Source organism: Oncorhynchus mykiss, chromosome 30 (assembly GCF_057628025.1).
Source record: "Oncorhynchus mykiss isolate SJ-2025 chromosome 30, ASM5762802v1, whole genome shotgun sequence".
Classification (NCBI taxonomy): domain Eukaryota; kingdom Metazoa; phylum Chordata; class Actinopteri; order Salmoniformes; family Salmonidae; genus Oncorhynchus; species Oncorhynchus mykiss.
Genome location: NC_143051.1, coordinates 21,817,231 through 21,834,475, shown reverse-complemented (window position 1 = coordinate 21,834,475; position 17,245 = coordinate 21,817,231). Strand labels below are relative to the sequence as shown.

Below are 17,245 nucleotides of genomic sequence, written 5' to 3'. Positions count from 1 at the left end.
GTACACCGTGCCCTCAGATTGTTGATATAGGCCTACCGGCAGTCTCTTCAACAACGCTGGATATACTGTATCATTATACCATTTTAAACAGATATTACGATAGTTATTGGTCTCGGTTTATATTTTAAACAGCCTCGAGTGCATTACATTGCATTGACATGATTCCAACAATGAGAGCATTTGTTTGACAATGTATTATTACAAGGGGTTCAGTACACTACAGAACCCCTGTGAGTAGAAGGCATAGCTTATTTAGTCAAGCAGCGCCCCATAGTGGCTATCGTGAGAAATATGCGCACCTTTCACTTTCGGTTTTCTCGAAATGCACAGTGACGACCTTTGTTTTGAACGAACGACTACACTAGATAGATAGGTAAGTTTAGGTTCGAATTACACAATTTTTAGGAAAAGGAAAACACAAGACGTTCTGTAAAATGCTAAACTTGCGTCAGTATCTTTGCTATGTGTTTTCTTAGAGGAAAAACTGGTGGAAAACGAGTGTGAAACTTTGACAGGGATTAAAACAACATTGCCTAACAAATAACATTGATTGGGAAAACTTCTTCCCCTTAACTGACATATCCTTAAACAGTTAATCTAATGTAAGAATATATTGCGTTGAATGGAATATTTCGTACTGTTAAAATGCTTACTTTCAGTAAGATTCAGTTTTTCACCTTACATGGCCTTTATAGTCTCCATTACTTGCATGATGTGGTTTCAACTTCGGTCACGTTGCTCATCTCTTTCTCCAGTGTTGACAGAACTTCACAATGGATGGTATAGTCGTGGAGGTTCTTGGCGTCCCCAATATCCTTGCCTCTGATAGAATGGTTGACAAGCTCACTATACACTTCCTGCGACCACGGAACGGGGGAGGAGAGGTGCAGAGAGTGCTGTTTCCATCTGATAGCCCGGGACAGGCCTTTGTCATATTTGAGGAACCAGAAGGTAGGCGGTCTACTGTAACTGATGGCGGGGTAACTTACATATATTCAGTGGCTGAACTAGACATGAAGGGGATCAGGGACAAAAATGGATGCAATGAATATATGTCACAATATTAGTAGGTGTTAAAGTAGGCTACTCTTTCCCCCTGAATTTATTGATACATAAAACCACCACAAATACTTGAGAATTTCTTTAACCTACCCTCTCTCTTTTGCAGTGGCTGCCCGTGTCTCGCGGTTGACCCATGTGTTGGAGGTGGACCAACAACAATTTTGTCTCAAAGTCAGAATAGTTGACAGGCCTGAGGTAGGGAAAAGCCCCCGTCCCTTGTATTACATATCATATTGTCATATTGTTCAAGTGTAATTAAATCCTAATGTTTATCTTGTTTTGTTTTATTTTTATGTGTATCACAGGTGGACATGCCAGTCAAGGCAACTCTGGATGTGAGAATGTTCCCCAATGACAGAGAGGTGCGGCGACTCCTAGACATCCATGGCTTTAAGGTGAACGAGCTTCAACATGGTCAGCTGCTTGTCCAGGGCTCCTTTCTGAAGCTCAGAGCAGTGAAGGCCCAACTGCAGCAGCTCCTACACCAAGACAACCAGCCCCAATACAACCCTTCCCCACCTAGCCTCAGTGGCCATGCCTCTGGGACCTACAAAGAATCCACCAGGATGCACCAGACCAATGGCACTGCAATGCATGCTGGGAACATTAGTCCTATGTATGCTGGGAGCAGGAGTCCTATTTCAGTCAATGGAGAGCAGTTTGCACATGTCCTGCAGTCTTCTTCCCCTACCAACTATTCACGGGACTCAGGGTCACCTTGTAGCCTCTCCAGCCCCCGGAGTGACAACCTATCTCCCAGTCTTCTGGCACCAGGGTATGGGGCCAATGTGACCCACAGGAGGAACCCATCTCCCAGCAGGTCTCGCAGTGTGGTCTCCTTCCTAATGGACGCAGATGTGCTCCGATATGCCCAGTGCGTCAGGAAAAAAGACATTGATACAATCCTTGTAAGCAACAACATTCAAATGAATGTGCAGCCTAGTGAATGTTCCGATATCAGTTCTGTTAGCCTCGAGGGGAAGAACCCAAAGGCTGCTATGGAAAAGCTGCAAGACTATCTCACTACACTCAACACAACACTACGCACCCAAGAAATCCCACTGGGAACAATCGATCACAACGGGCAGGTTAGAATTAGTAAACGGATTCAGAAGTTTAATAGTGTTTATCCTACTGTCCTCGTCAATCAGGTCGGAGATATTCTCCGCCTTGTAGGGCCTTCCAGGGACAGTTATGACATGATGCAGATTCTCTTGGGAAAACCCCTAGAACTTCCACCAGCCGGGCGAACAGGGAGGGCACTGGACAGGGGCTCAAGGGACAGGAGAAGCAGTTCTCTATCGAGTCTGCCCAAAAGGAAGGATGCCCCCATCCCATGGGATCATGACACTGCCCCTGTGTCTGCTGCTGTACCAGATTACTCCCCCTCAAAGTACCAGGGTGACTCTGGGCATGAAAGGACTGTACAGAGGGCTGGAAGCCCAGTACCCTATACATCCACACCCAGTCACAGGGGAAGAAGTCACTCTGATTCACAGGAGAAAGTAAAGGAGCAGAGAGTAACACAGAGGGACTTCTCGAGGCAAGAAAGGGTGGATGATGTGGTAGGGCCCTCTGCTGGAGCTCAGATGCCAGTGATGAAAAAGAAGTCATTACTTCCCAAAATTCCTACCAACAAAGCAGGTTGGAAGGATGTGCTATCAGGGAAAAAAAAGAAAAAGCCATAACAAGTCACTAGTTTACATTCTGACACCTATAATACAATTGGCTTTAACTGTGTATTTCTTGAATATCTTATATGTCATGATGTGGGGCATAAAATTGATTATGACAGATTCTAATATGTTCTTTCTTGTGGTCTGTTTTGAAACTACTATTGTTAATAAATGTGGTTGATTTTATTTATATTTATTGAGGGTTAAAGAGTATGACAAATGTATTATATTTGTAAATCTTTTTTTGTTGCTGTGATATTTGTTATTATTTTCATTGTGTTTGAGACTAAATCACTTTCGAAAGGTTTTGTATAAAATATGCAAATGAAAACGCAATTCGTTTCTGGAGTAGACTTTCAATGTAGCCTATTGATTAATCATAATCTATCTGTGTTGATTATTTGGAACAATTTGCCTATTCTGGGATGATCTCATTCAATCACTTGTGGAAACTGTCATGGAATGTGTTAATTTAAATTCTTCACATAGATTAAAATCAACATATTCTCTCTTTAGAATTGCCATTGACTCCACATTCCACTTAATTCTGTTACTATATCAGTCTGCCTCTATGCTTTTGCCTTAGTATCTGGTTGTGTGCTTCTTGTCAAACTGATTCTGTGTGTGTAACTTCTGGACTCAGAGTGTCATGTTGTGTGATGATGGAGCCAGAAGCAGATGAGAGAGGAAGTGCTCACTGACACAGCCATCCCCCCCTCTCTACACAGGATGTGAGGCGGCCCCACGCAGTCGACATGACAGAACACAAGGCACACTGACAGAGGAAGTGCTGATCAGAGATAAGCAGGTTAGGAGGGGGTGAGTGGTAGTGCAGTCTATGGAATGATACTTATGAGGTAATGGGGCATGTTCTTAATATTATGAAAAAACATTAAGCACACCTTCCTTATATTGACTTGCAACTCCGCCTTTTTGCCCTCAGAACAGCTTCAATTCGTCATGGACTGCAAGGTGTCGAAAGCGTTCCACAGGGATGCTGGCCCATGTTGACTCCTGGAGTGTTGCAGTTCTTGACACACGTACACAGTCCATGTCTCAATTGTCTCAAGGCTTAAAAATCTTGAACCTGTCCCCCCCTTCATCTACACTGATCGAAGTGGTTTTAATACATGACGTCAATAAGGGATCATCATACTGTAGGGTTCACCTGGATTCACCTGGTCAGTCTAAGTCATAATGTTTTGTACACTCAAGACAATTCCGTTTTTTTCCCCCAATTACTGGCAAAAGAGCTAATCTGATTGTTAAAGAATACTGTTAGTGGAAAAATAGAATGAGGCTGCCTGTGTAAACGCAGCTTTAGAGAAGCAAAAACCACTCCTAGCCAATGAGTGCTCTGAGGTTTTATGTTGACGTCCATTGCCTCATCATACACTTTCCCAAACAACGTTGGTTCACACGTAGAAAAACAAATAGCTGAGTTCAAATGTAAGATGTTAGATGACCACCAACGACTAAGGCTGCGACTCAAGAGGCTGACAGAAGTACACTGACTGAAATGTCTGAAAACAGATTTTGTTTGTTAACTACATTTTATTATTTGGCAATATTGACAAAGACTGAATCCCTCTTTGTCCTCTCATACACTGATGCCACCCCCACACAATGTATCACCATCCTTTTCCAGAGGTTGGTAGAAGACTGCTCTTCATACGTTCTGACTCATGTCAGGAGCCAGATTACCTGTCCTGCATTGGGAAATACCATACTGTTGAAACAGAGTGGAAATCTTGGTTGTCTACACAGGAATCGGTCAATCTCGCAAATTTTACAGAAATATTTTGCCTTCAATTATGATGTGGTTTAATGTCTGATAAGGATGAGCCTGATGTCTAGCTCATGACAAACCCCAGGGGGATGATGAATGCTGCTGTGGAGTCAGAAGCAGGAAATGCCCTGATCCTTCCCAGGAGATAAGGGAACGTTGTTCTCAAATTTACAGCAGATTTACAGGATTAACTGTACATGGTTGGCAGTGGAGAGAGCCTATGTGTCTCTGTTCTGTTTTTATTTTCTGTCAAATATGTGAAGTCTTAACAGAAAAAAGAGGCATGCAAAGGGAGGCTGAAAGACAGAGAGAAGGAAAGAGAGAGCGAGAGAGCTCGAAAGATGGAGATACACGCAAGTATGGCGGAAAGAGAGAAAGAGACAGTGAGAGGGAGAGCCTGAGAGAGCTTCTGCAATGGTTCACTCGCTGTGGTCTATCTCCCATGGAAACAAGGAGGTCTGGAGGCCTGTGGCAGGAAAAGGAGGATGCAGAAGTGCTGTATGTATTTAATGATAGCTCTTCTCTGTCCTGTTATGTACACTATATATACCCGCTACAAACACAACACACGCACACACACACTCACTCTCCCACTAGCCACAGACATCAATTAAACATCTATTCCATGTTGGTTCAATGTAATAATGTTGATTCAACCAGTGTGTGCCTTCAGCTCTCTCACACACACGCATGTACACACACACACACACGCATGTACACACACACACACACACACACACACACAGACACACACACACAGACACACACAAACTCACATACACACACCACTGAGAGGATAACGTGCTGCAGCATGCCGACCACAGCCCTCAGTGACTTGACTAAGCAGCACACATCCCAGAATCCACCACACCACAAAAGAACAGACTTACGCCACACCCACAGCACGCTACCGGGCCCCAGCAGCACTTCTGTCTGCCTTCACTTCTCTCTCTTGTCTCTTCAGTCCTCATTCGTTCCTTCCTCTCTGTTTATCTGTCTGTCCGTCAGGATGGCGGAGCTGGAGGGTCTGGAGTTTGGGAAGTCTGATTTTGTCCTTCTGGATGAGGTGAACATGGAGCAGTTTATGGAGAATCTGAAGTTAAGGTAAGTCCTGATTGTAGAGTCTCCTCTGGTAGAAATGAGGTAGAGGGGAGGAGGAAGCAGCTGTCTGTAACACAGGGATGGAGATGAATCTGTCATGGGGACACCTACTGATGACTTTGTGGGCCCTCAAATCTTGTATATGTATCTGTTATCTCAAACTGTCTGTTTGTGTGCTTGTAGGGTTGTGATGTCACAGCTTGATATTTGAGGGCTCTGTTGTCAGAGAGTGTGTACTCATCAGCCTCACAACAATGGAAACTTTTCAGGGCCTCTCTTATAGGAGTGTTACAAACTCTTTGTTTGTACAAGAACCACTGTGAAGAAGTTGACTTGAAGAGAACGTGAGAGAGAGAGAGAGAGACAGGAAAAGGAGAAGGATGAGTCATTTCTGGTTTGACTTTCCCGCCCACCTTCAGTGGTTGCGATATGAACTTGTAATGTTCAGTTAGTTGCTATCACCATAGAAACGGTCACATAAATAGATGCATTGTAAGTCAAGAATACGTCATCAACCCATTGATCAAGACCTGAGTCTAAAGTCATTTTGTTTGACTTCACACTAACGGGAACTACTTTCCTGTAAAAGCCCACCCTTTCTGATTGGTTTTCTCCGTGACGTATTCTGTTGAGTTTGAGTGAATCAGGTGACCTTTTTTTCCTCTATTTTGGGTGTGGGACTGCATCTGCTGCTAAATTCACCCTTCTCAGCATCTCTCCATTCCAACACTTGTCAGACAGCACATCTCGCTTTTATCTCTCAAGTTTGGTAACGTCGTGACATGCCCTTCTCTTGAGACAGTATTGAGAAACCACATAGCACCACATCTTTAGAATCCAGTGGACGCCGAGGAGTTAGAGTAGAATATCACTCAAGAATTTACAGTGGCCAAAAATGTCAATAATTTATTTTATACAGCTCACAGATTCTTAGCAAATGGACACTAGTTTCATATCACTTTTCTCATCATAGTCCACAGGTGCGTTTGAGATGGCATCCTATTCCCTTTCCTATATAGTGGGTCAAAATTAGTGCACTATAGGGAATAAATAGGAAATAGGATCCTGTTTCACATGTAGCCCATGTGTTTTAGTCAGGCCTTTGCCCTAGAAGGTAAGCTAGGCAATGCATGCAACAAATTCTTATTCCCTGAAGCTCCCATTCATTTGATCATGCCCTGCCTGACCAGACTTGCCCCATGGCAATGTCTGGAGAAACATTCAGGGCCACTTGATGTTAGATAGGAATTTATAAAATAAAGCTTTCCTGTAATATTGCCCATCAAGATACTATTAGGATCAGTCATTGTCACTTCCTGGTCTTAGTATATATCTAATATACACTGTAAATGACTGTCTGTTCCCATATTTGTATCACAGGTTGTGACATTTACAGTATTTTTGGTCTAGAAGCAAATAGAGTTGATTAATGACTTCATGCATATTGTATTTTTACACATAGAAACAGACAATTCTGTGTAATTTCAGCAGAATAGGTACCACAACATGTCAAACCAATACCCAGGAAGATTAAACAAGGTGAAGGAAGTGACACCTCTTGTGGGTTGTCACTAATTATCACAGCCACAAAGTCATAATTATGGCTAAACTCCACCCATTAAACCTAACTCTAACTCTAACCTTAAACATAGTGCTGTTGAAACTGACTTTATGGCTGAGTTTTCTAGTGGAAACCCCTCTTGAGCCATAATTTGTACATACTTCCTGTTCTCACTTCCCACCTGTGTCACTTCCTGTCCTTTGGGGCGTGTTCCCTTGAGGGTGAGAGGTCTGACTTTAGGTGCAAAAATATGTTGTCGTTTTTATGTCAGGGTGTTTCTCTGTAAAATAGGTTATCTAATGTCTATGTAAACATCTCTCTCTCTGGTGTTGATGGGGTAGAGACTTAGATACTGACTGTTGAATGTGGTGTGGCTATTTGTAGGCTATATAAATAAGCATTGCTGTGACACAAATGATTCTGGTCCCCCTTGTTACAGTGTTATTATCACGATTTGGCTTTTTCATATCAAAATTATGTTTCTGTTGTGGACATTGATACTTGGACAGTTTTCAAGTCATTTCAAGTATACTCAAATGCTACATGAAGACATTACATAAAAATATAAAACCATACTTCAAAAAGCTACAATAAATTCAACTCTGTCTCTGTGTTTGTTTGTGTGCCTGGCAGGTTTGAGAAAGCCCGTATCTACACCTTCATAGGTGAAGTGGTGGTGTCAGTCAATCCCTACAAACAGATGGACATCTACGGGAAAGAGGCTATCGACGCGTACCGCGGCCGGGAGCTGTACGAGAACCCACCCCACCTGTATGCTGTGGCCGACGCTGCGTACAAGGCCATGAAGAGACGGGCCAAAGACACCTGCATCGTCATATCAGGTCTGTCTCAGACTCCAGTCTCCTACTCTTTCATTCATTCATTCATTCATTCCATCTCATGCTCCAACCATCGTCTTTTACCTAGTTTACCACAGTCCTGCTCAGCTTGTTTGACTCACACCTTGCTGGTTTCTGAGCAGGTCAGAAGGCATGGTGCATGAATACTTTTTTAACTGGCTATGTCCTGTTGCCTTCATATAAAATTGAGGACAGTTTTGTTGATTTATGTATGTAATATTTCTAAGGGCACTATCATGTGATGGAACATTCATGCCACAGAATTGCTTCCTGGCGTATACAGTAGCACCCTTTTATCAATAGTTTACTGAGGGAAGTAGAACTGAGCAGGGTCCCTAATCAATTCACAGTCTGACCTGTTGCAGACCCCATCATGCCACTCTGTCTGTCTATGAGGTTTTCTCGTTTGAGCAAAAGTCTGTCCTCCGTCCGCTCTCCTCCATGACCCGGAAACCGATATGCGGTAGTATGGTTGAGGAGTGTGTCAATTCGACAAACGGAAGACAGTCCTCCTCTCCTCGATAGCCTCCTTTTGGTGAGGAAGCACAAGTGTACTGTATCCTGCGAGTCCTACACTTGTGAGTCCTTCGCGGAAGAGTTTTGAAATCTGCCACAACCCCTTTGAATCAGCTGTTGTTTTCTCGAAGGAGAAAAGAATGCACACATGCTTAAAAAACGATATGCTACTTATCCCTTTATCTATAAAATGTCTTGCACAACTAGCTTGTTTTTATCACTTTATTAAAAAAAATGGGGATTCCACCCTGTAAACGTAATTTGCCTGATGACGTGCGATTGAAGAAGGGGAGTCTCATTTCATACCAGCGCATTTTCATCTTATTTCCCTCTCCTTGCCACCACTCCTCGATTACTTTTGATATTTTTTAAAAGGAGGCCAGAGAGGACGGAGGAGAGAGGACACAGCTAATCTAATTGAGAAAAGGCCAATGTCTGCAGTTTCTGAGTGTTCTCAGTTCCTCACTTCCTCCAGGATGCTTATTGGTCTTCACTGTTGCTGCAATGGTCTTTTCTTAGTTACACTAGCTCATAATGTCTTGTTTCCTCATCTGCAGTGTGTAGCAGGCTACTTTACGGTCATAGAAAGAGGAATAGAAACATGGTGATTGGTGACTGACAGTCAATAACTACTTTAAGAAAATTCATGCCATAAATACACTTCAGTTTACCATGCATACATCATAGAAGTACAAATATACTGTATGTCTACTAATATATCCAGTATCTGTGGGAAAATACACAAGTAATGTACATGTACTGCTATATGTGAGTTGCTTCTTTGTTATTAATGGTCTGTGTGTCCCAGGTGAGAGTGGAGCAGGAAAGACAGAGGCTAGCAAGTACATCATGCAGTACATTGCAGCTATTACCAACCCCAGCCAGAGAGCAGAGGTCGAGAGGTGAGTCAGTGTCAAATGTCAGGGGTCAGCAAGGTGTTGGGGGACAGGAGGCTCTCCTCTCCCAGTTAAATAACTACATCTTAGACTTGGTTACAGGTTTTGTTTCTGAAAGGAACTTCAGTATATTGCATTTAGTCTTATGCATCAGGCTTCCTCCCTAACCTCAGAAGTACAATAGCCCAGAGACAAGGTTATATTGTGTCAGTCTCAATGTCATAGACACAAATTCACAATTGAAGGGTGGAAAGGACTTCCAATTCACCTCTCTCTTTTTCTCTTCCTCTCCTCTCACTCTTTGGGCCACATTGTCACCTGATACTATCAATGATGACCACCCTCTCCTCTCTTACACAGTGTGAAGAACGTTCTGCTGAAGTCAAACTGTGTGCTGGAGGCCTTCGGTAACGCCAAGACCAACCGCAATGACAACTCCAGCCGCTTCGGCAAGTACATGGACATCAACTTCAACTTCAACGGGGACCCCACCGGCGGCCATATTAACAACTACCTGCTGGAGAAGGTAAGAGCAATATGATTAGATAGGATAGAGAGAGACATACAGTGATTGGCACTTGAAGTGAGGGGAAGGACTTAGCAGATAGGCGGGGAGATTTGATTGGATGGTTTGAACAGAAGTCGTATTTATAGGCCAAGTTTCCCAGACACAGATTAAGCCTTGTCCTGAACTACAAACGGAGATTGAACATGCTTTTTAGTGAAGGAATATATAATAGTGAGGGAATATACTTAATATGTGTCTGTGTCCATAGTCTTCTTTTGAAAAGTTATCCACTTTCTGGTTTTCATTTCGTGGTGGAACATATACAGTAGGGCAAAAACGTATTTAGTCAGCCACCAATTGTACAAGTTCTCCCAATTAAAAAGATGAGAGAGGCCTGTACTTTTCATCATAGGTACACTTCAACTATGACAGACAAAATGAGAAAAAAAATCCAGAAAATCACATTGTTGGATTTTTTATGAATTTATTTGCAAATTATGGTGGAAAATAAGTATTTGGTCAATAACAAAAGTTTATCTCAATACTTTGTTATATACCCTTTGTTAGCAATGACAGAGGTCAAACGTTTTCTGTAAGTCTTCACAAGGTTTTCACACACTGTTGCTGGTATTTTGGCCCATTCCTCCATGCAGATCTCCTCTAGAGCAGTGATGTTTTGGGGCTGTTACTGGGCAACACGGACTTTCAACTCCCTCCAAAGATTTTCTATGGGGTTGAGATCTGGAGACTGGCTAGGCCACTCCAGGACCTTGAAATGCTTCTTACGAAGCCACTCCTTCGTTGCCCGGGCGGTGTGTTTGGGATCATTGTCATGCTGAAAGACCCAGCCACGTTTCATCTTCAATGCCCTTGCTGATGGAAGTAGATTTTCACTCAAAACCTCACGATACATGGCCCCATTCATTCTTTCCTTTACATGGATCAGTCGTCCTGGTCCCTTTGCAGAAAAACAGCCCCAAAGCATGATGTTTCCACCCCCATGCTTCACAGTAGGTACGGTGTTCTTTGGATGCAACTCAGCATTCTTTGTCCTCCAAACACGACGAGTTGAGTTTTTACCAAAAAGTTATATTTTGGTTTCATCTGACCATATGACATTCTCCCAATCTTCTTCTGGATCATCCAAATGCTCTCTAGCAAACCTCAGACGGGCCTGGACAGGCCTGGACAGGCTTAAGCAGGGGGACACGTCTGGCACTGCAGGATTTGAGACCCTGGCGGCGTAGTGTGTTACTGATGGTAGGCTTTGTTACTTTGGTCCCAGCTCTCTGCAGGTCATTCACTATGTTCCCCCGTGTGGTTCTGGGATTTTTGCTCACCGTTCTTGTGATCATTTTGACCCCACGGGGTGAGATCTTGCATGGAGTCCCAGATCGAGGGAGATTATCAGTGGTCTTGTATGTCTTCCATTTCCTAATAATTGCTCCCACAGTTGATTTCTTCAAACCAAGCTGCTTACCTATTGCAGATTCAGTCTACCCAGCCTGGTGCAGGTCTACAATTTTGTTTCTGGTGTCCTTTGACAGCTCTTTGGTCTTGGCCATAGTGGAGTTTGGAGTGTGACTGTTTGAGGTTGTGGACAGGTGTCTTTTATACTGATAACAAGTTCAAACAGGTGCCATTCATACAGGTAATGAGTGGAGGACAGAGGAGCCTCTTAAAGAAGAAGTTACAGGTCTGTGAGAGCCAAAAATGTTGCTTGTTTGTAGGTGACCAAATACTTATTTTCCACCATAATTTGCAAGTAAATTCATTAAAAATCCTACAATGTGATTTTCTGGATTTTTTTTCTCATTTTGTCTGTCATAGTGTAAGTGTACCTATGATGAAAATTACAGGCCTCTCTCATCTTTTTAAGTGGGAGAACTTGCACAATTGGTGGCTGACTAAATACTTTTTTGCCCCACTGTATGTTTGATAAAGGTGGTGAAGCAGAGAGAGGTGAGAGAGTGGGTCCGTGAATAGAAATGCCTGTGAATTACACCCTGTTCTGTTCTGGTTCTGTTGAATGATAATGAAGGGCTCGTCTGGGGGCATGATGAGATAGGTTGCTGTTTTTAATATTTTCTATGAGCCAGCCTATCACACCATCTGACACAGTGGGGCTGTGTGAACGACGGTGTCATCCATGCTCACTGCTCAGATGCAACCTTACTAACTGTGGATCAGTGAACTGTCTGAACCCTGTTCTCCCGTCTTGTTTTGGGAGTTCTGTGGTTGGTTAAACTTGCTGCGTGTATGTGTTTGTGTGTGTATGTGTGTGTATTCATGGACTTTTCTCTGTTCTCACAAAGTCAAGGGTTGTTCAGCAGCAGGGAGGAGAGAGGAACTTTCACTCCTTCTATCAGGTAAATATTGATCTTTACTGGTCAAACGTATGCACGCATGACTGTAAGACACTTTGGATAAAAAAGTCTGCTAAATGGCATATATTGTTAAAATAAAGTCATAAGTATGATTAATAATGGCTTAATGCTGTTTGGATCAGGACATGTTTGGCTGGATCAGGAAAGGAGCACGTGGAAAAGGCTATTTTCATTCGTTCTATTACAGATTCATCATTTGTTATGAATGTTTCCACATTTTCCCAATTCAACTTCTGTACTGTACTGTACTGTGTGTGTGTGTGTGTGTGTGTGTGTGTGTGTGTGTGTGTGTGTGTGTGTGTGTGTGTGTGTGTGTGTGTGTGTATTTCCACAGTTACTGCGTGGAGGTTCAGAGGAAATGCTGGGGTCACTTCACCTCCAGAATGACCCTGTCAACTATGTGTACACCAGAGAAGGAGCTGCCTCCACTGTGAGTTCTCCTTCACTATTCTACAGTAGTTCCACAACCTTACCATGACATTGGTTGCTGGACAAAACGCATAGACACTCAACACTAATTTGTGAATACAGTGTTTCCACCTGTCTCTAAGAAAGGAAAGCAATGTAAAGTAAAGTAGCATAACGTTACGTAACCTAGGGTAAAGTAACGTAAAGTAGAATAACATTAAATAGCCTAGGGTAATGTAAAGTAACGTAAAGTAAAGTAGAATAATGTTAAATAACCTAGGGTAAAGTAACGTAAAGTAGAATAACATTAAATAGCCTAGGGTAATGTAAAGTAACGTAAAGTAAAGTAGAATAACATTAAATAACCTAATGTAAAGTAAAGTAAAGTAAAGTAAAGTAGAATAATGTTAAATAACCTAGGGTAAAGTAACGTAAAGTAGAATAACATTAAATAGCCTAGGGTAATGTAAAGTAATGTAAAGTAAAGTAGAATAATGTTAAATAACCTAGCGTAAAGTAACGTAAAGTAGAATAACATTAAATAGCCTAGGGTAATGTAAAGTAACGTAAAGTAAAGTAGAATAATGTTAAATAACCTAGGGTAAAGTAAAGTTATGTAAAGTAAAGTAGAATAACATTAAATAGACTAGGGTAAAGTAACGTAAAGTAGAATAACATTAAATAGCCTAGGGTAATGTAAAGTAATGTAAAGTAAAGTAGAATAACATTAAATAGACTAGGGTAAAGTAACATAAAGTAGAATAACATTAAATAGCCTGGGGTAATGTAAAGTAATGTAAAGTAAAGTAGAATAACATTAAATAGACTAGGGTAAAGTAACGTAAAGTAGAATAACATTAAATAGCCTAGGGTAATGTAAAGTAATGTAAAGTAAAGTAGAATAACATTAAATAACCTAGGGTAAAGTAAAGTAATGTAAAGTAACGTAGAATAACGTTAAATAGCATAGGGTAAAGTAAAGTAACGTAAAGTAAAGTAGAATAACATTAAATAACCTAGGGTAAAGTAAAGTAATGTAAAGTAACGTAGAATAACGTTAAATAGCATAGGGTAAAGTAAAGTAACGTAAAGTAAAGTAAAATAACAAGAAATAACCTAGGGTAGAGTAATGTAAAGTAAAGTAGAATAACGTTAAATAACCTAGGGTAAAGTAAAGCAGAATAACTTTAAATAACCTAGGGTAGAGTAACGTAAAGTAAAGTAGAATAACGTTAAATAACCTAGGGTAGAGTAACGTAAAGTAAAGTAGAATAACGTTAAATAACCTAGGGTAAAGTAACGTAAAGTAAAGTAGAATAACGTTAAATAACCTAGGGTAAAGTAACGTAAAGTAAAGTAGAATAACGTTAAATAACTTAGGGTAACGTAAAGTAGAATAACGTTAAATAGCCTAGGGTAAAGTAAAGTAACGTAAAGTAAAGCAGAATAACGTTAAATAACCTAGGGTAGAGTAACGTAAAGTAAAGCAGAATAACTTTAAATAACCTAGGGTAAAGTAAAGTAAAGTAAAGTAGAATAATGTTAAATAACCTAGGGTAGAGTAACGTAAAGTAAAGTAGATTAACGTTAAATAACCAAGGGTAGAGTAATGTAAAGTAAAGTAGAATAACGTTAAATAACCTAGGGTAGAGTAACGTAAAGTAAAGTAGGATAACGTTAAATAACTTAGGGTAACGTAAAGTAGAATAACTTTAAATAGCCTAGGGTAAAGTAAAGTAACGTAAAGTAAAGTAGAATAACATGAAATAACCTAGGGTAAAGTAACGTAAAGTAAAGTAGAATAACAGGAAATAACCTAGGGTAAAGTAACGTAAAGTAAAGCAGAATAACTTTAAATAACCTAGGGTAAAGTAACGTAAAGTAAAGTAGAATAACGTTAAATAAGCCAGGGTAAAGTAATGTAAAGTAGGGTAGAATAACGTTAAATAACCTAGGGTAGAGTAATGTAAAGTAAAGTAGAATAACGTTAAATAACCTAGGGTAGAGTAACGTAAAGTAAAGCAGAATAACTTTAAATAACCTAGGGTAAAGTAAAGTAAAGTAGAATAATGTTAAATAACCTAGGGTAGAGTAACGTAAAGTAAAGTAGATTAACGTTAAATAACCAAGGGTAGAGTAATGTAAAGTAAAGTAGAATAACGTTAAATAACCTAGGGTAGAGTAACGTAAAGTAAAGTAGGATAACGTTAAATAACTTAGGGTAACGTAAAGTAGAATAACTTTAAATAGCCTAGGGTAAAGTAAAGTAACGTAAAGTAAAGTAGAATAACATGAAATAACCTAGGGTAAAGTAACGTAAAGTAAAGTAGAATAACAGGAAATAACCTAGGGTAAAGTAACGTAAAGTAAAGCAGAATAACTTTAAATAACCTAGGGTAAAGTAACGTAAAGTAAAGTAGAATAACGTTAAATAAGCCAGGGTAAAGTAATGTAAAGTAGGGTAGAATAACGTTAAATAACCTAGGGTAGAGTAATGTAAAGTAAAGTAGAATAACGTTAAATAACCTTGGGTAAAGTAAAGCAACGTAAAGTAAAGTAGATGAACGTTAAATAACTTAGGGTAAAGTAAAGTAGAATAACATTAAATAGCCTAGGGTAAAGTAAAGTAGTGTAAAGTAAAGTAGAATAACATTAAATAACCTAGGGTAAAGTAACTTAAAGTAAAGTAGAATAAAGTTAAATAGCCTAGGGTAAAGTAAAGTAACATAAAGTAAAGTAGAATAACGTTAAATAACCTAGGGAGAAGTAACGTAAAGTAAAGTAGAATAATGTTAAATAACCTAGGGTAGAGTAACGTAAAGTAAAGTAGAATAACGTTAAATAAGCTAGAGTAAAGTAAAGTAGAATAACGTTAAATAACCTAGGGTAGAGTAACGTAAAGTAAAGTAGAATAACGTTAAATAACCTAGGGTAAAGTAACGTAAAGTAAAGTAGAATAACGTTAAATAACCTAGGGTAAAGTAACGTAAAGTAAAGTAGAATAACGTTAAATAACCTAGGGTAGAGTAACGTAAAGTAAAGTAGAATAACGTTAAATAACCTAGGGTAAAGTAAAGCAACGTAAAGTAAAGTAGAATAACGTTAAATAACCTAGGGTAAAGTAAAGCAGAATAACTTTAAATAACCTAGGGTAGAGTAACGTAAAGTAAAGTAGAATAACGTTAAATAACCTAGGGTAGAGTAACGTAAAGTAAAGTAGAATAACGTTAAATAACCTAGGGTAAAGTAACGTAAAGTAAAGTAGAATAACGTTAAATAACCTAGGGTAGAGTAACGTAAAGTAAAGTAGAATAACGTTAAATAACCTAGGGTAGAGTAACGTAAAGTAAAGTAGTATAACGTTAAATAAGCTAGGGTAAAGTAAAGTAGAATAACGTTAAATAACCTAGGGTAGAGTAAAGTAAAGTAGAATAACATTAAATAACCTAGGGTAAAGTAAAGTAACGTAAAGTAGAATAACGTTAAATAACCTAGGGTAAAGTAAAGTAACGTAAAGTAGAATAACGTTAAATAACCTAGGGTAGAGTAACGTAAAGTAGAATAACATTAAATAACCTAGGGTAAAGTAGATTGACGTTAAATAACCTAAGGTAAAGTAAAGTAAAGTAAAGTAGAATAACATTAAATAACCTAGGGTAAAGTAAAGTAAAGTAAAGTAGAATAACATTAAATAACCTAGGGTAAAGTAAAGTAACGTAAAGTAAAGTAGAATAACATTAAATAACCTAGGGTAAAGTAAAGTAAAGTAGAATAACATTAAATAACCTAGGGTAAAGTAGATTGACGTTAAATAACCTAGGGTACAGTAACATAAAGTAAGGTAAAGAGTAAAGAGAAGCAGATACTGTTCTGTAGTCTGTAATTTACCTCTCTCTTTCTCTGTAGACATCCAACAATGACCGGTCCAATCACAGGGCTGTGCTGAGTGCCTTACAGGTGATTGGCTTCTCAGAGGAGGAGATCGACTCCATCTACAGGATCCTGGGGACCATCCTCATCCTGGTTGGTTGTATTCAGTATATTCTTGGTCACATTTCTATTGGCCATACATACTAAATGATACCTGAATGGTCTAACGCAACTATAACACCTTAGCATGTTGGTTACTTACCTCTAAACTAAGAGCTAGTGTTAGGTTCAGTGCAGTAAAACTTAGCATGCTTGACAGAGATTGATTTGATTCATTAGCCAACGCCAATGGCAACAGCTAGTCTTACTGGGGTCAGACACAACAAAAAAGACATTACGGACAAAATACTGTACTTTACAATTGACATACATTTAAAAACATTAACATGCACTGTGTGTGTGTGTGTGTGTGTGTGTGTGTGTGTGTGTGTGTGTGTGTGTGTGTGTGTGTGTGTGTGTGTGTGTGCGCATCTATCAGTTACACATACATGTCAGTTGATACACAGACAAAGGAACATTTAATATCCTGTTTGGAAACCATATTACTTCTT

General features: G+C 39.8%; 2 protein-coding genes across 3 annotated transcripts in view; both read left to right on the top strand.

The window, feature by feature from the left end:
* Window positions 1–279: 279 nt before the first annotated feature.
* si:dkey-154b15.1 (N-myc-interactor) lies at window positions 280–5,405 on the top strand. 2 transcript variants are annotated; one of them, XM_090227810.1, is made up of 5 exons: window positions 280–373; window positions 756–951; window positions 1,169–1,257; window positions 1,368–1,457; window positions 3,467–5,405. In XM_090227810.1, the coding sequence occupies exons 2-5, from the start codon at window positions 774–776 to the stop codon at window positions 3,515–3,517; spliced, it is 408 nt and encodes a 135-aa protein (XP_090083936.1). In that variant the 5' UTR covers window positions 280–373; window positions 756–773; the 3' UTR covers window positions 3,518–5,405. The 2 variants fall into 2 exon arrangements, with proteins under 2 accessions (XP_090083936.1, XP_021415782.3); XM_021560107.3 differs by lacking the exon at window positions 3,467–5,405 and having other exon boundaries at window positions 1,368–3,074.
* LOC110488095 (myosin IG) overlaps window positions 3,682–17,245 on the top strand; it is a 70,517-nt gene continuing 56,953 nt past the window's right edge. The window contains exons 1-7 of the mRNA XM_036971333.2: window positions 3,682–5,631; window positions 7,823–8,031; window positions 9,374–9,467; window positions 9,822–9,987; window positions 12,285–12,338; window positions 12,691–12,786; window positions 16,671–16,787. Of these exons, the coding sequence (XP_036827228.2) occupies window positions 4,748–5,631; window positions 7,823–8,031; window positions 9,374–9,467; window positions 9,822–9,987; window positions 12,285–12,338; window positions 12,691–12,786; window positions 16,671–16,787 (1,620 nt within the window). The 5' untranslated portion in view covers window positions 3,682–4,747. The remainder of the gene's footprint in view (window positions 5,632–7,822; window positions 8,032–9,373; window positions 9,468–9,821; window positions 9,988–12,284; window positions 12,339–12,690; window positions 12,787–16,670; window positions 16,788–17,245) is intronic.